Source organism: Malaya genurostris, chromosome 3 (assembly GCF_030247185.1).
Source record: "Malaya genurostris strain Urasoe2022 chromosome 3, Malgen_1.1, whole genome shotgun sequence".
Classification (NCBI taxonomy): Eukaryota; Metazoa; Arthropoda; class Insecta; order Diptera; family Culicidae; genus Malaya; species Malaya genurostris.
The window spans coordinates 213,894,218-213,919,254 of NC_080572.1; the positions used below are offsets into that span (position 1 = coordinate 213,894,218).

At 39.3% G+C, this 25,037-nt stretch overlaps 1 protein-coding gene across 27 annotated transcripts in view; it reads left to right on the forward strand.

The window, feature by feature from the left end:
- Window positions 1–25,037, forward strand: part of LOC131434773 (poly(rC)-binding protein 3) — a 731,715-nt gene that overhangs the window by 301,457 nt on the left and 405,221 nt on the right. For 17 of the 27 annotated variants that reach the window (XR_009230388.1, XM_058601874.1, XM_058601879.1 and 14 more), the window contains one exon: window positions 11,931–12,390. Coding sequence is in view for 26 of the 27 variants with exons in the window: in XM_058601874.1 (XP_058457857.1) it covers window positions 12,301–12,390 (90 nt within the window). In the remaining variant the exon portion in view is untranslated. Of the gene's footprint in view, window positions 1–11,430; window positions 11,628–11,653; window positions 11,785–11,930; window positions 12,391–25,037 lie in introns of those variants that run through there. The other 10 variants (XM_058601869.1, XM_058601877.1, XM_058601876.1 and 7 more) reach the window with 6 other exon arrangements.

Genomic DNA, 25,037 nt, shown 5'->3' on the forward strand with positions numbered 1-25,037 from the left:
TTCCGAATTGAAGTGATGAATCCATGTTCCATCCATTGTCACATATCGGCGCAAAAATCCAACTTGTTCCGTTTAAACATGGCCAAACACTGCTCAGAATCATCAACACGTTCTCGTTTTTGGTCAACAGTGAGTTAGAGGTGATTTATGTATTATTATTTTCTTCAGGCAAAAGCCTCATTATCCTTGTATTTTATATAATTTGCTAAAGACTCGAAAAAAAATGCAATAAACAAAGAATTATCACCAGAAATTCATCTTCAATCGAATATTTTTAAACACTCAAGAGCCATGTTGTTTCGAAGTTGGTTCATTCATCCTCCTCTCCGAGACTAAATCTCTGCTCCTTGGACTTAACACTACTCATCAAATTCTGTGCAATACTTGCGCCATCATTGTTATACACTTTCATCAACTCTTCCTTCAAATCCTTGTCGTATTTCAGTTTATCCCATCTTGATCGCTCAGAATTTTCCTATTGGGGAAGTTCTGGGCCGAGTTTGGTGGATTTGCCTTCTTCGGTACAGAGACAAGAACGTTAGCTTTATGCCACTCCACCACCGGTTTTGCGTAATGGCACGATGCCAGATTCGCCCAAAGTAGATTGTGGGCTTCGTGGAATCAAAACAAAGGTTAGAAGGTGTTATTAGTCTACTATATCGATTTTGATTGGTTCTTTTCGGCAAGCATTAACTGAGAGAGACGAAAGATATGAAATGAAAAGACGGATAGGTATTCTAGATTGAATCAGTTATAAATTTAGAACGGAAAAGCTAGCCTAGGCATGATCAGAAGAAAGAAATGAATTCTATTTTACCTTCTACTTGAGGGGGTCGAACACTAAATTCGATCGATGCTGTTTTCTTTTTATTTTAAATTTTATTCGATTCCAAGCCATGTAATCTTCAAATCACACAATTTTAAATATTCTAGAATATAAATTTGTGTGAAATACGACGCTCCATTTATGTGCATCTTATAAGATGTAAAATCACAAGATTTTTTTGAACTGTGTGTAAATTCGGAACCCAATGTTGTATCCGGACGAAATTCGTAGGATTATATGGAATTGTAAGACCTTTCATTTGAACCTAAGCTTGAGGAAATGAGATGAGCGATCTCTGATAAAACCTATTGCTCTTTCGTAGTACATTTTTTTTTCGGATCTAAATGAAATTCAATAGCAGGCTATGGGGCAGTAAGGCTTTTAATTTGAATCTACGTTGAAGAAAATCGGTTAAGCGGTCTCTGAGAAAATCGAGTGCACTTTTTCTTCATATTTTTGCACGTTTCACGCCGTAACTCCCGAACCGGTAGTTCGATTCAGGTAAAATTCAATAGCAACCTATAGAACTAAAAGACCTTTCATTTGGATCTAAGTTTGTTAAAATTAGTTCTGGCATCTCCCGGAAAATCGAGTGCACATTTATTTTACATACACACACAGACATTTTGCGCCGAACTGAGTCGAATCGACGACACGACCTGCCACTCGTCTATCTAAACTGTATCGAAAATTTAACTACCCCTCAGTAACTGGTAATGTCAAAACGAAGTTGCTTGAAAATCTTTTGAAACTGGCAACAAAAGTAGAAAACTGTTGATTTTAGATAACAGTTACCATAACCATGGCTACGTATGTTTTTTTAATTGAACGGACTATATAAATAATCTCAAAACAAAAACAAATTGTTTCTGTGAACCAGTAGAAATGCGGATTTCTGTGAACCAAAAAAAAAGGACCAGCTTAACATTGACTTTCACCCAAAACACCCCGAAAAGGCAGACATGTAGCAGCTATTTGACTAGAGGTACGTAGCGCATGGTGAACCGGCGGTAGAAAATATTACATTATTTACGACTAAATAGTCGAAATGATTGGACCTCCTATGTACGATGATACGGAACGTGATTTCGTGAATCACGCCGATCGATGCGTCAATCTCTTTTGAAGCTACTATCAAGCGTGTACCGGTCATAGTGGCCGTATTGTGGAGGATAGCGATTGTACACGTTCTACCTTGAATAAACGTCGTAACGGGACCTTCCCGAAATTCGAACGCTATTCTACCGAACGAAAATGGGAACACCTATGTTTAAAACATGGCGCGGGTTGGCCTAGATACATTCTAGAATTCGATCCAGACCGTAGGAAACAAATTTATTTTTTATTTTTGTATCCGTATTCTACATAATTCCCGTTAGAACATTAAAAAACGCTCGATCGATAAATTGTTTATATTTCTCGATCATGAATTTGATTTTTCACGAAACCATTGCAGCTAGAACATGTTGACAGGTTAGCATTTCCATTGCGTACAATGGAAGGGTGACCTTCTTTGGATTTCACAGTAGAAGTTACTGAAATATTGAACAAAATCTGTAAAAATGTGTACCATTCGCGTATCTTTTGCGTTTTTTTTTTTCAAATTGTTTGTTTATTTACTTTGGAGCTCCTTCGTAACTATTTCATAGCAACCTAAACAGTGTTGCTCAAGAAGGTTATTTTTATCATTATCAAGGGGTCGCTATATTTGCGGTAACTGGCGGTGAATCGTTAACAGACAATTTCATTGCCAATTTTTGTTCGGAGTGCCTGGTCGTGTCGTCGGTCGAATGGTACATGACACTCGACCTTTCGGGTCTCGGCTCAAAAATCGATTTTCAGAGGTTCGAAATTCATCCAGTTTGTTTGTGCAGAGTTCTTTCTATCCGCTGTTTTAATGGCGATAGTTGAGTAACGACGAGTAACTATTGGATGATTGATCAAATTCGAAGGACAAAAGAAGAACACTTCCGGTTGCGGAGAAAAAATCGTAGAAGTGACGTAACCGACAAACCGCACTACTCTTCTATCCGCTCAATTTTCTTGGAGATGGCTTAACCGGTTTCGACAATCTTGAGTTCATTTGAAAGTTATTTTTGAGCCATGGATCAAGTTTGAAGAGCACATGGCAGACATTTCAGGTTGCGGAAATTTTACCGTAAAAGTGACGTAACCGACACTTAATCCACACGTTTTCTTTAGTCTCTCGCAAATGGCTAAACCGATCTCAATAATCTTAGACTTATTTAAAGGTATTATTGGTTTCTGGACAAACGGTCGAAACTTCCTGTTTCAAAGAGATAATCGTAAAAGTGACGTAACCAACAGATTTCAATATTTCACTATTATTCTATTCTATACCGTGTTATCAATATTCGACTCGTTTTAAACTACGAAGAACAGATGGCTGAACCGGTGCCGATTCCGGAGATATAATGGTATAAGTGACGTAAGCGACAAATCGCCTTTATTTCAATCCACACAGTTTTGTCGGTTTCGGCTGATTCGATTTGGATTGGAACTAGGGTTCATTTTAAATCTACAGTGTTGTCATAAATCACGCTCAAATGGATTGTGTAGTACGCCTCCGGTTCTTGATGGAAAAAACTGTATAAATGACGTAACGGATAAATAACTCTTAGATGAAACTTAACCAACATCGACAGACTTGGATTCGTTTGAAGCTGCGATGGTATCAATGATCAAGCTTAAATTTTTTTTAGATTACACCAAATTTCGACGTTTCATGCATATCTAAGACATTTGGCATAAAAAAAAATATTGTGTACGTTTCGTCTTCGACTCGTCAGTGCCGAACAGTGAATACGAAAACAACTGACATGTTCCTTAACACTTCCGAATATCAATTAGTTGATCAATTGTATGAATTATGCAAGCATTCCCCTTTTCCACATTTTTCGCAAAGACAAAGAAGGCATCACTTGATCTCAATTACTGTGAATTTCACACAGCGAAAAGTGCACAAATCTAACCAAACTGTTCTAGATTTGCACTAAACTGAGGATATTCGCCCTTATTCTGAATAACGTCGTATCGATTTTACGATCGTATTTCATTTGTATTCCTAATAACGCTAGCAAAATCAAAGGTAGCTAAGATTCGATCGAGCCACATTCGATCGAAAAATCAATACGTCGTTATTCAGAATAAGGGTCATTTCCCTTCGATTTGCGAACAACAAATCCTAATAGTTCTTTAGAAAACTTTTAGAGCCATTAGAACGGCTGATTTTGTTTAATGTTCTCTACCGTTGTTTTTTCACCTATGCAAATGACTGGCAGCTGTGACGCAATCGCGCGAAACTAGCGACACAAAATACATCTGCTCGCAGTGGCGATAGAATCCAAACTGATCCAATCTTTGTTGAGAAGTTTCTTTTTACGTGATTTCGTTTGTAGCTTTTTCACTAATGGGCGGTTCTAACGGCTATAGAAATAGCCGCATACAGAATTTGAATGTCGATTATTTCATTTCGGATTTGCATAATTTATTGAAAGAAACTATCAATATGCTGTAGGGATTCGTTTCTACCATTCAGAAGGACCAATTTGAGGAACTCACTACGATATTCACCACTTTTCGGAACATTTTTCTCGAACGATTTGTTGTACAGCAGCAGATATTTTGTTCTCTTCCTCAGAACGCGCTTTGATTGGCTGGTGTTGACATGGGTCAAATGAGACAGGTTTTTCAATAATGTACTATTGAAACACTTCAATGCTTTTGCTATACACGATTAAGTTGAAAAATTTCGATTCTATTGGTAGTTAGATTATATAAATCCTTTCACAAATCACTGAGCTATGAGCTTTAAAAATACGAGAAAGTCAAATGAGCCTTATGAATTATCCTCTTTGACACTCGTTTATACCAAACATTTCAGAAAAGTTTAATTTTCAATTATTTGAGATTATGTCACACAACTGAATATTTTATCATAAAATTGTGATCATATTTCCGATGGCATGTAGCAAAAACTATGTTGATTCGTTAGATACAACAAGAGATATTCACGATCAAAAACCTATCACTCTCTCAGAGGGTAAATTTTGAAAAGGTACCCCATAGTAAAATAAGTCGTATTCCGACAAAATCCATTACAAGTCTCGTATAGATTTTTCTGGCCACAAATTCGCTGAATTCGTTTCACCGTGCCGTGTGCTGCTCATTCATTCGAAGCAATCGCTGCAGGACAAGTGTAATTGAAACTTTTTGAACGCGACAACCTGATCTGGGAGCAGCCACTCATGCATGGCTTATACGCAACGGTGACAATCCGAAATCAATTTGCTGGCACGGTAAAGCACTGGGGATTACGGAGTTGAAACCGCATTTACTGTTGCGAAATAGTTTGCTAGTTGGAGGAACATCGCTGCCGTTTTTTTTTGCTGTTATTTTTGTTTTTGTTCGATCACGTTGTGATTGGATGTATTTCTGAGGACCATTCAAGGCCTGAAACTTACTTGTTCATTGGAAAAATTACACTCTTAATTTGCCTTCAGCTGTTTCATAATAAAAAAATCCTTGAAAAAGTATCCGTCATCGAACAGGAAGAAGCCTATTTGCTGCCACACAAATTCCGTCAAATCCATGAAATGAAATCTTGACAGTCTCATAGTGCTAGATGACGTGTCGCCGTAGCCGTGAGTTGGCGGAAAAAGTCGAACTGGCTCGTAGACGGAAAGAAGAATGTGTACAGTTTATCCCATTTGGTTTACAGGGATTTATTTGCCTGCCTGGCTTCGTTGTCAAAGACTCTCGACATCTTCAATTACGCGTCCTGCTGTGACGGTGTGACGGCTTTTGGGGGACGAAACGCTTCGGGGATGTGGCTGAGGTGGCGTGTCGGATGGGTGTCTTGCTGAACGCCATGACTCCGCCGTGCAAAGACGTGCCGTGCTCTGGAACAAGTCGTCGAACACGACCCGGAGAGCCCTTCGCAAGACGACACTCGTACGGAAGCATGGCCCTCGAAATCTAGCTGTAATTGGCGTGATAGCACATTTTCCACTGCGCATCACGTTGAACGGCTCGGTGACACGCGATACGGGGACAGGGGGGGGGGGGGGGGGGGGGGGGTGGGGAAACTTGTTCACGAAACACGGAGAACAGATCGGTCGGTCGGTTGGTCGGCACCCCTTTCGGTGTGCTGCCACCGCCTCCGAGTAGGGAGTATATAAAATCTGTTGTAAAATATGACGATGACGGATGTGTGTTGTGGCGCTGGCTGTCAGAGTGGAAACCGGAACGTATACATTCACACTCGAGAGAAGAAGAAAAAAAAAGAACGGTAGAGAAAGGAGAATCCTGGCCGAAGGGAAAAACCGGAAAGGATGCTTTTGTGAAGTATTGCCTTCCATTCTTGTAGGGGTTTTTTTTCTACTACTTCTCCTGTTTTAGAAATAAAGATAAGCTACGTATTTTTTGAAGAACTAGTTGCTAAACACTTCGGTCCAGCAGAGGCGAGGGTAGTTTTAGAAACAGATAAAAAGCTTTTATTGCATTTCACCGGAATAGCAGTTTCGGTCACATTTATGATTTGGTGTTAGAAACAGAAGTATCTCCCGAGTTTCAGTGCCAAACGACTGTGAATATTTCCTCTGCTGATAAGGACATATTCTATTTTGTGCTAGAAATTAAAATTACCGTTTTTGTTGAGGTTAAAATGCGATTTCAGAATTGTGATCGCTTATCGCTTCCGGCATGCGGTCATCTGCACTGTTTTGCTGGCTTGCTGTTCTAATTACCACAATCAATCATCCATCGTAGCTTACTAGTCGATAAAAATGTTACTGATAACGTTATTTCATTACGTCGACATACGAGCAGGACTGATAGCGTTGGTAACAGGTACAGCAGCGGATAAATACACTGATCGAAATCGATTTTGTAGTAAACACAGTGAGCAAGATGTTTTTGTTGATGTAAAGTTTAATTTTTCTCTGACAGTGGAGCAAGTGTTTGATTACGATGATTGACTCTATTCTCAACTCCCGCTCAAAAATGAACCACTAAAATTGTAACAAAATACTAAATAACACGAAAAGTGCTGGTCCTCTCACAGAAAAGATGTGAATAGTTTCGAACCGGGTATATTTTTGTTGAGAACAAACGTCTAGATTGCCCAATACCAAATTTCATGACAATCTATCCATTAGTGTTTAAATAACAGCTGATCGTGTCAGACGAATTCCAGTTTCTATCAAGCTCTGGATAAAGACAAGTTTCTTGCGGTACGGATTGGTCCACCATCCCCCGTATTCTCCAGACCTGGCCCCCAGGGACTATTATCTATTTTCGAACCAGAAAATGATCATCCAGGAAAAGAATTTTTTGTCGAATGCTGATGTCATTGCAGAAACGGGAGCCTATTGTGAAAACATTTACATTTTTTTTCGATGACATTAAAAACGCACTGTTTAAATCATTCATAAACTCATTCATATGACAAATATCCACAACAACTCGTTCTTGGCCATCTGGGATTTCTAAATATAGGTTTGGAATTAATATGACATTTATTTCAATAACTTTGAGACTGTCCCAGAAAGTATGGACGCAACCAAAAACCGCTGCCATTTCGCAATGGTTCAGAATCTGTCAATTTTCATGGCTGCGTCCTGTTGTTTATACTCTTATCTAACCACTTGTGCAGTTGTTTATTTGTTTTCATTAGTTTGTTTCAAAATGCGTGGACTTTCAGCACAACAACGTCGAAAAATTGTGTACAAATGGTGCACAGAACGCGAACTGTCACTGAGAAAGATAACAAAACTGGAAGGAGTAAGTGAAAAAGCCGTGCGAAATGCAATCAGGAAGTTCGGTGAGGATAAACCGAAAACGGGTTGAAAAAACGGTCCTGCTAACCCTCAGTTAGATAAACGTATAATGAAGGCGTTTGAGCAAAAGAAGGAAGTTTCAGTTCGGCAAGTGGCCAAAAAAATGGGCACTGTGAAGTCAAATGTTCTTCGTGCTAAAGAACGTTTGAATCTTCGAACCTATAAGAAGCAGAATCAACCAAACCAAACAAATCGATCAGGCCGAGGGTTCGAAAGCTGTACAATATGATTCTTGCTGGAAATTTGAACTGCATAATCATGGACGACGAAACCTACGTGAAACTCGATTACAAATCCTTGCCGGGACCACAATATTATACGGTGCGAGAAGGGCAAGTGTTAAACCAGTCCGAGACATTGATTGAAGTCGAAAAATTTGTTAGGAAAGCTATGGTCTGGCAAGCAATTTGTAGCTGCGGTAAGATTTCGAAACCCTTCATCACCACTGCTTCAATGAACAGCAAAATATACATCAAGGAATGTTTACATGACTTCTACCCATGATTCGAAGCCACAAGGATCCTGTTGTCTTCTGGCCAGATCTTGCTTCTGGCCACTACTCGAAATCAACGGTAGAATGGAATACTACCAAAAATGTCACTTTCGTCCCAAAAGACATGAATCCACCAAATTACCCACAACTTCGACCGATTGAGGGATTTTGGGCATCAATGAAGGCACATCTTAGGAAACATGTCTCGGCAGCCGAAACCATTCAACAGTTCGAAAAAGATTGGAAAAAGTGTCAAAATTTGTCGCCAAGAAGTCTGTATGAAATTTAATTAGGAACGTTCGCAAGAAGGTGCGTCAGCTAGTCTACAATTGGTAAGTAGCAAATGTTGAGAATAATATTCTGTTGTTGTAGTCTAATATTCTCAGTATATCGAATGAAATTTGAATATCTCACACTTGTGAATTATTTACAGCGATATCAAAGTGCGTCCATACTTTCTGGTCTTTATCAAACTGTAAACAACAGAACAATGAATCAAAAAAAATAATCTTATTTTAATTTTACACTGCTTCTTGATAGAAAAAATGCCGTTCAAGCGTGTTATGGAGACTCCGCCCCATCAGAAACAACAATAAAACGTTTTTATGCTGACTTGAAACGTGGTCGTAGAGACAGCGATGATGCAGAATGCAGTGGACGTCGGTAACACCAGAAAACATTAAAAAAATCCACAAAATCGTTCTGAATGATCGAAAAGTGAAGTTGCGTGAGTTGGCTGACATCGAAAAGATATCAAAAGAACGTGTTGGCTTTGTATTGCATGGGCATTTGACTAAGAGAAAGCTCTGTTTAAAGTGGGTGCAGTGTTTGGCCATGTTTAAACATAATAACCCGGAATTTTTGCGTCGATATGTGACAATGGATGAAACATGGATTCATCACTTCACTCTGGAAACAAAACGATCGTCATTTTAATGTGGACTGCAACTGGTGAATCTCGTCCAAAGCGCCCGAAGACACAACGATCGGCTGGAAAGGTTATGACCTCGGTTTATTTAGGATGTGCGTGGTGTAATATTCATCGACTATCTTGAAAAAAGGAAATACCATTTAGGTCTGAGGACAGAGGGTCGCGTGTTGAGTTTTAAATCGACCACGTGGTTCGCTCAATTCTCTTTAGGCATCATATTTCTCTTGTACTCTCTCGTATATGAGCAAACTGTACCGAGTTGCCAGCATACATTTTATTATTTTGATGAGAAATTTTATCACATAAATCTATCGTATGGGTTGGACATTACATGGATTCCAATGAACAATAAAAAAATATTCAACTTTCACAAAGATTGATGCGAAACAAAAAAATGTGTTTATACACAATGAAACGTAGGTGTGTTTGCCAGCCTTGTCGAGCCAATTTTATTTCTCTCTCCTTTTTCAGAATGTTATCAGGAAACCAGAGCGAAAAAAATGGCGGTAGCATTGAAACTGGCTTTGTTTCACAGAAAAATACAAGACTTTATTTTTATCGCGATAACATATATGTTTTATGTACTAATCTAATCTAAACTAAATTATCTAGACTTCGTCACGGTAGATTTATGATACAAGCCTTCAAAGCCGAGATATTCGATGAACAAGTAGAGGTATACATTTCCGAGCGTTCCAATTTTCAGCAGTTCTTCAGTCAGAAAAAAATACAACACGACCGCTAAACTCAATGAATCATTCTGAAAATTTCACAGAATATTCTCAACTAAATTTCGAAGACGTTGTCAGGTGGGTTTTCCTATATTCTGCACCGTTTCCAAGAAAATTTAATTTGAAACGAGTAAATAGTAAAAAAAACCTACCACTTTACGGTCCTGTCCTCAGCCCTTAACAGTGAATGTTGTACAGCGTTATAGGAGCGTTTGAAGGCTGAAATTGCAAAAAAAAGACCGCATACGGCAAAGAAAAACCTTTGTTTCATCAAAACAACGCACCGTGTCACAAGTCAATCTAAACTATGGCAAACTACATAAATTGAACGAATTGCTTTCACATCCACGGTATTTGCCAGATTTGGCTCCCAGCGACTACTGGCTGTTCGCAGACGTGGAAAAAAAATGTTCACCGTTAAGAAATTTTGCACGAATGAAGAGGTTATCGCTGAAACTGAGGCCTATTTTGAGGCAGAAGATAAATCGTTTCAGAAAAGTGGTATTGAAATGTTAGAGCGGCGTTGGAATGATAGCGTTGCTCTTGATGGATGATGAATAAAGTTATTTTGAACCAAAAAAATCGTGTTCTCTTTGTTAGGGCCGGGACTTTTCAGCCCATGTGTTACAACGACTTGAAGAAGGTGCAAGCCAAAATAATTATAAGTCTCTTTTAAAAATCAGTCTTTAGTTAAATCGATCCATGCAATATTAATGGTTTGCCATACGGGAGACGTATCCTAATCGGAGTAAATCGATCCTGATTTTGTGCCTTAAATGGAAGTTCAAATTTAATTTAATTTAAAATGTAAAAGAAAAGAACGTTAGAATTTCAAGATCCAACAATAGCCGGATAAGTAGATTCTGACTTTTCTAGTTCGATAGAATAGGAGCGATCTTTTTTTAAGAGATGACAAATTAAAGTACGCGGTATGACGCGGCAGGACGAGCACAAAATTCAGTCCTCCCCCGAGGACAATTATTCACTCAGTCGACATCGGTTAGTCTGCTTTATTTTGTTTGATTTGTCTCCACGGGATGAAGAGCGGAAAAAATTACATTATATTACCATTCTATCAACCCGCACATGACGTTCAAGAACTCAATTTCCTTCTTTATTAAAGGTTTTAAATTGTCACGAATTTAAACCTTAATTTACCAATTGTTTGTTTTCATGTAGAGTGTAAAATTATTCATTTGAATGCTGTGCTTTCTGAATAAAAAAAATATTTTTTAAATAGTTTCGTATGTAGCAGCATTCTACGGAAACCCAGTAGAGTTTGATCTCTCTCATCCGTTCCAGTTGAGCTTGACCCTAGTTTGCTCCCAATGGATCTCATCAAAAGATTGCTCGCTTGAATCCCAAATTAGATTACTATAGTAATAATCTCTTTCTCTGATCAAACGGCAAATATCACTTTACCTCATCAAATAATATCATTCTCGGTCGTACCAGCACCATTTACCCCCTTCCCTACCAACATACATACACAGACACAGGCTGACACGAACACGAAGTGGCACCGGCAACATTCGCTCGCATCAAACACAAACCAACTCTAACTGTTTGTTTTTCTTCTCCACTTACAGGCAATTGATACCGGGTCCCGGCAGTGCGCACTGAAAGAGCTACCGAGAGCCACCCATTCCAGGCGGCAGCGGCAGCAGTAATAGCGGAAGGATATCACGATCCGAGATTTTGCTATTCATCTCACATCGACCTAATTGATTCTCCTTCCCCTGGTGCTGTGGTTGGTCATGCGAAAATCCAAGTGTGCATCGCTCGGGTAGAACCAGAACACAGAATAGAACACGAAATATTATCCACTATTTATTATTACTTACCCACCACTCGAGTGCTCTGTATCTACCGCAACGTATTCCTTCGGGAGGTTTTCGGTTGAGAATACAGCAGATGAATTTCGCGAATCTTAAATCTCTTCTGTAACTAAATAATATCCTTGCTACAGTCTCGAGCGAACACAAATTCATAGTGACGTAACTTCCGACGCTAGCTAGCTTCAGTACTTCCTAAATCTCTAATATTTCTTCTGTTTACTTACCTCCTCTTTCCCCCTTTCTTCTTACAGCACAGATCCCTTTTGAAAAGGTTCGATTCTTTCCTTGACGTTTTGTAAAAGCGTTTTTAATTTACTTAATCCTCCGACGTGAGACATACGCATACAAACTTTTACACAACCCGAACAGTACAGTAACAGTGCAAAAAAAGTGAAACACAGAATCAAAGGAAGCAAGCAGCAGATCCGAGAAAAAGGAGAATAAGAAGAAAAAAAGTGCAAAAAGTGCTAAAGTGCTGCTGCTAACAGGCAAAGGCAAAGCTTCCAGTGAATCAACAACGCCAGAGCGAGCGGAAAAGTTTTAAATTAATCAAGTTTTTCGCGCGTGAAGAAAGTGAATATATTGGAACCGTCATCAGCAATAGCAGCAGCAGCAGCAGCAATGGAGGAAGCCAAGGCTAAGCTCACCGAAATCAACCTGTCCGACGACCCGGCAGTGACGCTCACCATCCGTCTCATCATGCAGGGCAAGGTAAGTGCTTTTGGTGGGCGATTGTTGTTTGCCCGAGTCCGGGTGGGTTCACTGGAAGGGCCCATAAAAATTTTATTGCCAAGGAATGCCATACTTTCGGGGGAACGGTCGAAACCCGGTATGGTATAGCAAGGGAATGAAATGAAACATTAATTCTGTTGATTTTCGAACACGGAAGACAATGGTGCTTCCGATGGGGACAGGCTTACCCGGGAGGACCAATAAAGTTTGGTTGGAAATTACGATTCTCAATTTGATTTGGACGCAGCAGAGTGGAGTCTTCAGAGTCTCCCAAACAAATGCGGACATCCGTCAGGAGACCGGAAAGAATGTTGTTATTTAGTAAGGTTTCCTAGGAAAACAATTTTCAGGCACTTCGAACTGTAATCAAGTCCTTCAACGTAAGAATTCGACAATTTAGATAGCCCCGTCTTGGAATTATTTCTTTTAAATGGGAAAAGCAAAGTCAGACAATTGTCTCAAACGACGTTCTTGGGATGTTTTATATTTGCTTTTCTGCTTTGAGAACATTTGTTGGAAATTAATTTGCAGCGTTCGAAAAATTTCCTCTCTAGGTAAGCGAAACAAAATTGCTTTTAAATATTGATGTTTCTCTTCGAGTTGACCATTAATTGATTAAGGATCAAAAGCAATGTCAAAGTATCACATTCCGATCCGAAACCGGAACATCTGGTTCAACAGACTTCGCAACAGATTGGTAATTTACGCAAAACAATTATATGGCTAAGTGTTAGAATCTAAAATACGACAACTGACCCGAGAGACAGCGCCCCATACTCAACACAATCGACCCTAGGCAGACCATAGATCAGTGGTGTTGTGATTTTTTTTTCGTCCGGTTACGAAAGTCCTCATCAAATTTTCTTCCCCTAACGTGTTAGCTCTGTTAGTAACATCATCAGATATCAGTTAATTACCACGTCGGACAAGTTTGTTTCTTCAATCGGTGCGATTCCAGGTCATTTTAAGTATTTAACAGATCGGCTGAAAAGTTCGTATCGTTTCTATGAGAGGGCGCCACTAGAATTAAATCCATACCATTTTCAGTTAGTACCAACCTTCAAAAGATACGTGTATAAATTTGACAGCTGTCTGATTATTAGTTTGTGAGATATTGCATTTTGAGTGAAGCTACTTTTGTTATTGTGAAAAAAAAATGGAAAAAAAGGAATTTCGTGTGTTGATGAAACACTACTTTTTGATGAAAAAAAGTGCCGCCGATACCAAAAAATGGCTTGATGAGTGTTATCCAGACTCTGCACCGAGCGAAGCAACAATTCGTAAGTGGTTTGCAAAATTTCGTACTGGTCATATGAGCATCGAAGACGATGAACGCAGTGGACGTCCAAAAGAGGCTGTTACCGATGAAAACGTGAAAAAAATCCACAAAATGATTTTCAATGACCGTAAAGTGAAGTTGATCGAGATAGCTGACACCCTAAAGATATCAAAGGAACGTGTTGGACATATTATTCACGAATATTTGGATATGAGAAAGCTTTGTGCAAAATAGGTGCCGCGTGAGCTCACAATCGATCAAAAACAACAACGAATTGATGATTCTGAGCAGTGTTTGGAGCTGTTATATCGAAATAAAACCGATTTTTTTCGTCGATATATAACAATGGACGAAACATGGCTCCATCACTTCACTCCGGAGTCCAATCGACAGTCAGCTGAGTGGACTGCACGCGATGAACCGAACCCAAAGAGTGGAAAGACTCAACAATCGGCCGGTAAGGTTATGGCGTCTGTATTTTGGGATTCGTATGGTATAATTTTCATCGACTACCTTGAAAAGGGAAAAACCATCAACATTGACTATTATATAGCGTTATTAGAGCGTTTGAAGGACGAAATTTCAAATAAACGGCCTCATTTGAAGAAGAAAAAAGTTTTGTTTCATCAAGACAATGCACCGTATCACAAGTCGATGAAAACCATGCTGAAATTGAACGAATTGGGCTTCGAATTGCTCCCTCATCCACCGTATTCTCCAGATTTGGCCCCCAGTGACTTTATCCTGTTCTCAGACCTCAAAAGAATGCTCGCTGGTAAAAAATTTAGAAGCAATGAAGAGGTAATCGCTGAAACCGAGGCCTATTTTGAGGCAAAGGACAAATCGTACTACAAAAATGGTATCAAAAAGTTGGAAGATCGCTATAATCGCTGTATCGCCTCTGATGGAAATTATGTTGAATAATAATAACGAATTTTGGCAAAAAAATGTGTGTTTCTATTAAACGATACGAACTTTTCAGCCGAACTGTTATATAAGCAAAACTTCGAAGTGGCTTCAGTAGAGGCTTATAAATATCATTCCACTACAAAACCATATATCAAGCAAAACACCTAGTACTTTGAATGCATGATAACTGTGTATATATATATATTAATAGGTGGAATGCAAATCTTTCGTCGTTTCGCAAAGAGGCAATTGTATTTGAAAACCCCTTCTTAATCCACCAAGTAGTGTGATAATGCCTTTCTCTTTCTTTAAAACAGTCTCATGACTATATTTTTTTAATCTTTTTATTAAATAATTTCTGACAATTTTCGGCTTATTTTAAACACCAACTACTTCAGATTGATTCGAGTAGTTCACAAAAGCATACTTCAATGTTTATGTCACATACTCGGCATCATGTCTTAAACCAAGTGCTTGACATTTGCGTTGCCAATTTGTATGCAAAGAGTGATACCAATCTAAAAAGTTGTTTTAATCCACCTAGTGGTGTAATGATACCTTTCTCATATCAATCACACTATCATATAAAATACTGGGTATTCTTCAAAATAATTTTCTTCGATTCCTAAAAAGAATAACCGAAATCGGTTTGTTTGACCATCTACTGATAAAAACTATTAATTGGAGAAGATTTGAGGTCGATTTAGAAAACTTTTCACGGTTTTCCGCCCTTTTCAGTGATGGTATACAATTTTTAACACACTTTACCCTATATTTCCGGATCCGGAAGTCGGATCCAGATGAAACTCAGAAATTACGTATGGGACCACAGGACCTTTCATTTGAATCTAAGTTTGTGAAAATCGGTCGCGCCATCTACGCGAAAAGTTAGAACACATATTTTCATTTTTTGCACATTTTACCCCATAACTCCAGAACCGGAAGTCGCATCCAGATAATATTCAGGAATTTTGTATGGGACTACAAGACTTTTCATTTGAATCTAAGTTTGTGAAAGTAGGTTCAGTCATCTCTGAGAAAAGTTAGTGCACTTATTTTCACAATTTTTTGCACATTTTACCCCATAATTTCGGAACCGGAGATCGGATCCAAAAAAAATTAGGAATTTCGTATGGGACCACAAGACTTTTCATTTGAATCTAAGTTTGTGAAAATCGGTTCAGCTATCTCCGAGAAAAGTTAGTGCAAAAAAACGTTACATACACACATACGCACACACACACACACACACACACACACACACACACACACACAAACACACACACTCACATACACACACAGACATTTTGCGTACTCGACGAACTGAGTCGAATGGTATATGACATTCGGCCCTCCGGGGCTCGGTTCAAAAGTCGGTTTTCACAGTGATTGCATAACCTTTCTATATGAGAAAGGCAAAAACCTTTTAATCCATTTAGAGGAATTTTCATAGATCTTGAAAAATCACCATGCATGAAATTTCCGAAATCAAAAAAATGTTGATGTTAAAAATCTTAGAATTTCTTGAAATGTCGAAACTTTGTGTCATCTTGAAAAAAAAAATTGAAAAAATCGACTTTCAGGGATTTGGAAAAAATCTCAAAATTTTTGTAAGTCTCAGAAAATCAATATGTAAAAAACAAAAAAAAAAACATTTTTTTGAGATGACACTACATCTCGACGTTTCATACAATTCTAAGATCTTTGGCTTCAGAATAAATTTTTCGATTTCGGAAATCTCATGTACTTCTCCCCTATGGTGATTTTTCAAGATCGAAAATTTTCACATCTTAACCTTCGGGCAGCACTTGACAAGGTTACGTGTCACAATATCAATATCGTCAGCGAAGCCAAAAAGTTGTTCGGACTTTCGGAAGATCGTGCCACTCGTGTCGATCCTCGCTCTTCGAATCACACCTTCCAGGGCAATATTGAACAAGATACAAGAAAGTTCTCACCTTGACGTAGCCCTCTCCGAGATTCGAAGGGACTCGAGAGCGTCCCAGATACTCGGACGTAGCACATCACTCTATCCATCGTTGCTTTGACCAATCGCGTCAGTTTATCCGGGAAACCGCATTCGTGCATTATCTGCCATAGCTGTTCTCGATCGATTGTGTCGTCTGCCGCTTTGAAGTCAATAAATAGGTGATGCTAGGGTACGATGTATTCACGACACTTCTGGAGTACTTGCCTTATCGCGAATATGTGATCGGAGTGGCGTGGGCTCCAGTAAATCCCGCTTGGTACGGCCCTACGAATTCCTTAGCTATTGGTGATAGACGACGGCAAAGTATTTGGGAGAGTACCTTGTAGGCGGCGTTCAGCAATGTGATTGCGCGGTAATTGCAACAATCTAGCTTATCGCCCTTTTTGTAGACGGGACATACCACTCCATCCATCCATTCCTGCGGTAGAATCTCCCCCTCCCAAATCCTAGAAATTATCCAGTACAGCGCTCTAGCCAGTGCCTCTCCTCCATGTCTGAGCAGCTCGCCTGGTAACTGGCAATTGTCCGCGGCTTTGTTGTTCCTCAGTTTGCCGATCTCCTCACTTATCTCCGTCAGATCAGGTGCTGGGAATCTATCATCGGCTGAACGTGCACCCATATTGATTCCTGTGCCGTTCTCCGTATCTTGTGCTTCGCCATTCAGTTGCTCGTCATAGTACTGCTTCCACCTGTCGATCACCTCACGTTCGTTCGTGAGAAGGTTACCACTGGTATCTCTGCACATTGCGGCCTGTAGCCTCTATGTGAGCGGTTCACCTTCTCATAGAACTTCCGTGTGTCATTTGCGCGGTACAGCTTCGCGATCTTGGTCTTCCTGCTGGCGCTTTTTCCTCCGGAAAAACTGTGTTCTGTCTGTTCCGTGCCTCGTTCGCTCTCGTGCGGTGTTGCAGCATCCTCGCCCTTGCTGCATTCTTCTCTTCGACCAACTGCTGACATTCGCCGTCAAATCAGTCATTTCCTCGATTCGATAACCTCGTACCTAGAACGGTTGCAGCAGTGCTACTCACGGCGGACCTTATGTTCAGCCGTCTTCAAGAGTCGCTGCGCTAAGCTACTCTTCCGTTGGTAGCACTAGCTCCGGTTGTTGCGCGTATTCCTCTGCAGTACGAACGCTACGTAGCTACGTTATTTTGTCAAATAATCGATTTACAAATGTGAAATGATGTTTCTTGAAATTCACGCGAAATCCGCGCCATCGCATCAAAATCTGAGAAGAAACCACGAAATGCCATACTGACATGATGTCAGTTGATTGTCGTAGGTGACAAGTGAGTTACATGGGAGCCTTGAATCCTGACCAAAAGTCACATACGAAGGTATAGTCATTTTCAAGTACATGCATGACAAACGTACACTATGGAGTTTGGAAGTCAGCAATGCGAAAATTTGATCATATTTATGACAATGGTTCTTTGAAAATGCAAATAATCTGGGGCGTTTCGGTTATCAGATGTTATTCTGCAATAGCAGATGTGCGGACTTTGATAAAAATGGCAAACTTTCCAAACACATGCCATATAATTTAGAACAACTTTCTCTATCGAATCATAACTTAAAACTGAAGACTCACATTGAAAATGATAATAATTCAATTTCCTCTATGAGCTGAAACAAATTCTCACCAATTATGCTTTCTTCCGAACAGTTACTTTAATTATACCGATCACAGAAAATTAGTATAAGTGTATAGCCTTTTTTATCACATGAGCCCCGAAGCACGCCCCTTCCACTCTATTAGCACGTTCTAGCACTTCTACAAAAGTTGTATCGTTTTAGTATATCATAGTCATTGTTCAGCACATATCTTCAGGCTGTTTTGTATCATGTCGAATCTCGCCGAAACTTTCTAAGCTCGTTCTACAGGCTACACCTTACCCCTTCCGTCCTCCTCCCTCGGTGGAACTCACGTCTCGGGGAAAATACTTGCTGCCGTCGTGAAAAGAAAATGATAAAACTTTTTAATTGCTCCCAAACATCCAACAATTATTTCGTCACATCTGTGCGCACAGCAGCCAGCTTCGAGGACAATATTTCGCCTACGTAAGGATGCCAAATAATGACAACGATGCCGACGTCTCGGCCGCCAGTCTTACATGTGAAGGCACACGCGCGCCGGGTGCGCCCTCAGGATATCACACAAACCTGTGTCACCGAGGTGCGTGTGTTCTATAATTACTTTGCCAACAAACCCGGAGGTCCGAGCCGAGTGTTTGCTGTCTTATTGAACTAATTAGAAGTCAAAGTGTCAGCTTCCGCTAGGTACAAATTTATAGTTTCGTAAGCTTGAAGGTGTTGGTGGTGCCAAAACTTCGAACACATTCCTCATGGGTGACCAAAACTTCAGACGGTTTCTGGTTCGCATGATTTGCCGAATATTCTGCTGTAATCTCTTCCAAGGTAGAAACTATCACGTTTTCACTATCACCACCGAATATCAGCCTGGGACGGAGGTTGCACCGCGTTGGGTTTGCTTTTAACTCAGTGGTATTCAAAAAAAAAAAACTCTTTTGAAATTAAATCGAGTTGAAGTTTGTGGACATTTTTCAACTGTCACGATGTGCCGTTCTTTTCAATTATTGCTGCTTTCGAAACTTGTCATCATTTTTTCAATTATCTAAAGCCTCAAATTAACCGGATATCTTCAAATCCGGAACTGTCTATAAATTGTACTTCTCAGCACACTTCATGAAACAATCGGATTCGCCTCCAGGCTGCCGATCCCCCGGTTGAAGATCACTGGTAATAATGCTCTATCAGGTGAGACGAAAGTTGTTAAAATTTTCCGGTGTCGTCTCCGTCGGCAGCCTGCTACCGGTCGGCCGGCCCTCAAGTCAGTTTCTGAATTGAATATTCCGGGAGAACGGCAAACTTTTCCAAGTATTTTCCGGAAGAATGATTCTTGCCAAGATTTATTGAAAGAGTGTATCTTTTTGCCACCCCTTTCACAAGCCGGGCTCGTTCTGGTGAACTGTGGCCAAGGTGAGACAAGCAATTTGCTTGACATGGCGTAACTTTTTCGACACGGAATCTGCCTCGAGGTGACTTCATTCGGTTATAGAGTTAGAGCTACTGCTGGGTAATTCTTTTCCTAGGCGGACCAGCATTCCGCCAGACTGTTGGAATATTTGTTAATTTGTGTTGACTCACGATGTCGAAGTTCTTGTTTAATTGGTGGAAATTCAATTCAATGATCCCTACAAAAGACAGTCATTTTAGCAATCTTGTCTTGTGCTCAAAATTGAACTTTTCGTTTTCTTGGAAACTGGATTAAAATGCTAATATATCCGCATATCATATGGTGTGTCAAAATCTCACTTTGTTTTTTCGCCTCCCATTGCCATGCATAGGTACGCATTTTCCAGTGATCGAATCCAACCCTCAAAATAACGAAGACTCTCCACAACCCCGATACACTTTTCGGACTTTCAAGCCCCTTCCAAAAGAAGGATCCTACAAACGGTCTTACAAATCATGCGTACGAACGAAAAACCTTCACGCTATCGTATCGTTTTGAACACAAAAAAAAGTAAAACACATCAAAGTTTATACATATTCAGTACTGGGGACACCACCATTACCGAAAGGCTGAGAAACCATATCCATCCAAAGTCCTTATTGCTTGTGATTATCAACCATGAATGGACGGATGGAACTTGTACATAAGTTTGAAATCGACAAGAAAAAGGGGTTCATCGACAGTACGGCGATGGACAGACCGGGTGGTGGTGGTGGCGTTAGTGGAATGAAACTGTGGACAAACTTTGAGTGCCAGCAGAAGAAGGGAACTCGATGGTGAGATTTTTTGTCGTGAATACGACTTACTTTACTATGGGGTGCCTTTTCAAAATTTACCCTCTGAGAGAGTGATAAGTTTTTGATCGTGAATATCTCTTGTTGTATCTAACGAATCAACATAATTTTTGCTACATGCCATCGGAAATATGATCACAATTTTATGATAAAATTTTCAGTTGTGTGACATAATCTCAAATAGTTCAAAATTAAACTTTTCTGAAATGTTTGGTATAAACGAGTATCAAAGAGGATAATTCATATGGCGCGTTTGCCTTTCTCGTATTTTGAAAGCTCATAGCTCAGTGATCTGTGGAAGGATTTATATAATCTAACTACCAATAGAATCGAAATTTTTCAACTTAAACGTGTATAGCAAGAGCATTGAAGTATTTCAATAGTACACTATTGAAAAACCTATCTCATTTGACCCATGTCAACACCAGCCAATCAGAACGCGTTCTGAGGAAGAGAAGAAAATAGCTGCTGCTGTACAACAAATCGTTCAAGAAAAATGTTTCCAAAAGTGGTGAATATCGTAGTGAGTTCCTCAATTTGGTCCTTCTGAATGCTAGAAACGAATCCCTACAGCATATTGATAGTCTCTTTCAATAAATTATGCAAATCCGAAATGAAATAATCGACATTGAAATTCTATATGCGGCTATTTTTATAGCCGTTAGGACCGCCCATTAGTGAAAAAGCTACAAACGAAATCACATAAAAGGAAATCTCTTAACAAAAATTGAATCAGTTTGGATTCTATCGCCACTGCGAGCAGATGTGTTTTGTGTCGTCTGCACAGCTAGTTTCGCTTTCGACAAGAGCGATTACGTCACAGCTGCCAGTCATTTCGATGGATGAAAAAGCAACGTTGGAGAGCATTATAAAAAATCAGCCGTTCTAATGGCTCTAAAATTTTTCTAAAGAACTATTAGGATTTGTTTTTCGCAAATCGCAGGTAATTATCCTCAGTTTAGTGCAAATCAAGAACAATTTGGTTAGATTTGTGCACTTTTCGCTGTGTGAAATTCACAGTAATCGAGATCAAGTGAAGCCTTTTTTTGAGAAAAATGTTCCGAGTTTAATATCGTAGAGAATTCCGCAATTTGACCCTTCTGAATGCTGGAAATTAATCCCTACAGCATATTGATAGTTTTTTTCAAAAAATTTTGCAAATCCGAAATGAAATAATCGACATAAAAATTCTGTATGCGGCTATTTTTATAGCCGTTAGGACCGCCCATTAGTGGAAAAGCTACAAACGAAATCAAATAAAAGGAAATCTCTTAACAAAAATTGAATCAGTTTGGATTCTATCGCCACTGCGAGCAGATGTGTTTTGTGTCGTCTGCACAGCCAGTTTCGCTTTCGACAAGAGCGATTACGTCACAGCTGCCAGTCATTTCGATGGATGAAAAAGCAACGTTGGAGAGCATTATAAAAAATCAGCCGTTCTAATGGCTCTAAAATTTTTCTAAAGAACTATTAGGATTTGTTTTTCGCAAATCGCAGGTAATTATCCTCAGTTTAGTGCAAATCAAGAACAATTTGGTTAGATTTGTGCACTTTTCGCTGTGTGAAATTCACAGTAATCGAGATCAAGTGAAGCCTTTTTTTGCGAAAAATGTTCCGAGTTTAATATCGTAGAGAATTACGCAATTTGACCCTTCTGAATGCTGGAAATGAATCCCTACAGCATATTGATAGTTTTTTTGTCGTGAATACGACTTACTTTACTATGGGGTGCCTTTTCAAAATTTACCCTCTGAGAGAGTGATAAGTTTTTGATCGTGAATATCTCTTGTTGTATCTAACGAATCAACATAATTTTTGCTACATGCCATCGGAAATATGATCACAATTTTATGATAAAATTTTCAGTTGTGTGACATAATCTCAAATAGTTCAAAATTAAACTTTTCTGAAATGTTTGGTATAAACGAGTATCAAAGAGGATAATTCATATGGCGCGTTTGCCTTTCTCGTATTTTGAAAGCTCATAGCTCAGTGATCTGTGGAAGGATTTATATAATCTAACTACCAATAGAATCGAAATTTTTCAACTTAAACGTGTATAGCAAGAGCATTGAAGTATTTCAATAGTACACTATTGAAAAACCTATCTCATTTGACCCATGTCAACACCAGCCAATCAGAACGCGTTCTGAGGAAGAGAAGAAAATAGCTGCTGCTGTACAACAAATCGTTCAAGAAAAATGTTTCCAAAAGTGGTGAATATCGTAGTGAGTTCCTCAATTTGGTCCTTCTGAATGCTAGAAACGAATCCCTACAGCATATTGATAGTCTCTTTCAATAAATTATGCAAATCCGAAATGAAATAATCGACATTGAAATTCTATATGCGGCTATTTTTATAGCCGTTAGGACCGCCCATTAGTGAAAAAGCTACAAACGAAATCACATAAAAGGAAATCTCTTAACAAAAATTGAATCAGTTTGGATTCTATCGCCACTGCGAGCAGATGTGTTTTGTGTCGTCTGCACAGCTAGTTTCGCTTTCGACAAGAGCGATTACGTCACAGCTGCCAGTCATTTCGATGGATGAAAAAGCAACGTTGGAGAGCATTATAAAAAATCAGCCGTTCTAATGGCTCTAAAATTTTTCTAAAGAACTATTAGGATTTGTTTTTCGCAAATCGCAGGTAATTATCCTCAGTTTAGTGCAAATCAAGAACAATTTGGTTAGATTTGTGCACTTTTCGCTGTGTGAAATTCACAGTAATCGAGATCAAGTGAAGCCTTTTTTTGAGAAAAATGTTCCGAGTTTAATATCGTAGAGAATTCCGCAATTTGACCCTTCTGAATGCTGGAAATTAATCCCTACAGCATATTGATAGTTTTTTTCCAGAAATTTTGCAAATCCGAAATGAAATAATCGACATAAAAATTCTGTATGCGGCTATTTTTATAGCCGTTAGGACCGCCCATTAGTGGAAAAGCTACAAACGAAATCAAATAAAAGGAAATCTCTTAACAAAAATTGAATCAGTTTGGATTCTATCGCCACTGCGAGCAGATGTGTTTTGTGTCGTCTGCACAGCCAGTTTCGCTTTCGACAAGAGCGATTACGTCACAGCTGCCAGTCATTTCGATGGATGAAAAAGCAACGTTGGAGAGCATTATAAAAAATCAGCCGTTCTAATGGCTCTAAAATTTTTCTAAAGAACTATTAGGATTTGTTTTTCGCAAATCGCAGGTAATTATCCTCAGTTTAGTGCAAATCAAGAACAATTTGGTTAGATTTGTGCACTTTTCGCTGTGTGAAATTCACAGTAATCGAGATCAAGTGAAGCCTTTTTTTGCGAAAAATGTTCCGAGTTTAATATCGTAGAGAATTACGCAATTTGACCCTTCTGAATGCTGGAAATGAATCCCTACAGCATATTGATAGTTTTTTTTCAATAAATTATGCAAATCCGAAATGAAATAATCGACATAAAAATTCTGTATGCGGCTATTTTTATAGCCGTTAGGACCGCCCATTAGTGAAAAAGCTACAAACGAAATCACATAAAGGAAACTCTTAACAAAAATTGAATCAGTTTGGATTCTATCGCCACTGCGAGCAGTAGAGGCGTGCAAAACAGCTCATTTCGGTGAACAGCTCCGAACCGATCAGCTCACCAAAGTGAATCGATTCGATGTATCAGCTCATCAGCTCTTTTATTTTGAACTTAAGGTTCATTTTGTGCGCCGTTTTTCTTATGCACCGGTTTTTTTTTTTCAAATGCATGATCGAAATTGAATCATTGATTTGCAATGATGCAATGAATGCCATGCGAAATAATTGATGTCGACTAAATTGAATCTCTTAAAGAGCCGAAGATCCGATCAGCTCGTAGCGTGTTCCCTGCGTCATAATGCAGTGAACTGGGTAGCAAATGAGTGAGCTGGTGAGCTGCGGTTCTTTTGAAAAGAGCTGTGAGCTGTCAGCTCACTTCAATGATTCGATTCACTGGAACAGCTCAGGAGCGAATTGCCCATCTCTAGCGAGCAGATGTGTTTTGTGTCGTCTGCACAGCTAGTTTCGCTTTCGACAAGAGCGATTACGTCACAGCTGCCAGTCATTTCGATGGATGAAAAAGCAACGTTGGAGAGCATTATAAAAAATCAGCCGTTCTAATGGCTCTAAAATTTTCCTAAAGAACTATTAGGATTTGTTTTTCGCAAACCGCAGGTAATTATCCTCAGTTTAGTGCAAATCAAGAACAATTTGGTTAGATTTGTGCACTTTTCGCTGTGTGAAATTCACAGTAATCGAGATCAAGTGAAGCTTTTTTTTGCGAAAAATGTTCCGAGTTTAATATCGTAGAGAATTACGCAATTTGTCCCTTCTGAATGCTGGAAATGAATCCCTACAGCATATTGATAGTTTTTTTTTTTCAATAAATTTGCAAATGCGAAATAAAATAATCGACATTAATATTCTGTATGCGACTATTTTTATAGCCGTTAGGACCGCCCATTAGTGAAAATGCTACAAACGAAATCACGTAAAAGAAAGCTCCTAACAAAAATCTAATCAGTTTGGATTCTATCGCCAATGCGAGCAGATGTATTTTGTGCCGTTTGCAAAGCTAGTTTCGCTTCCGATAAGAGTGATTACGTCAC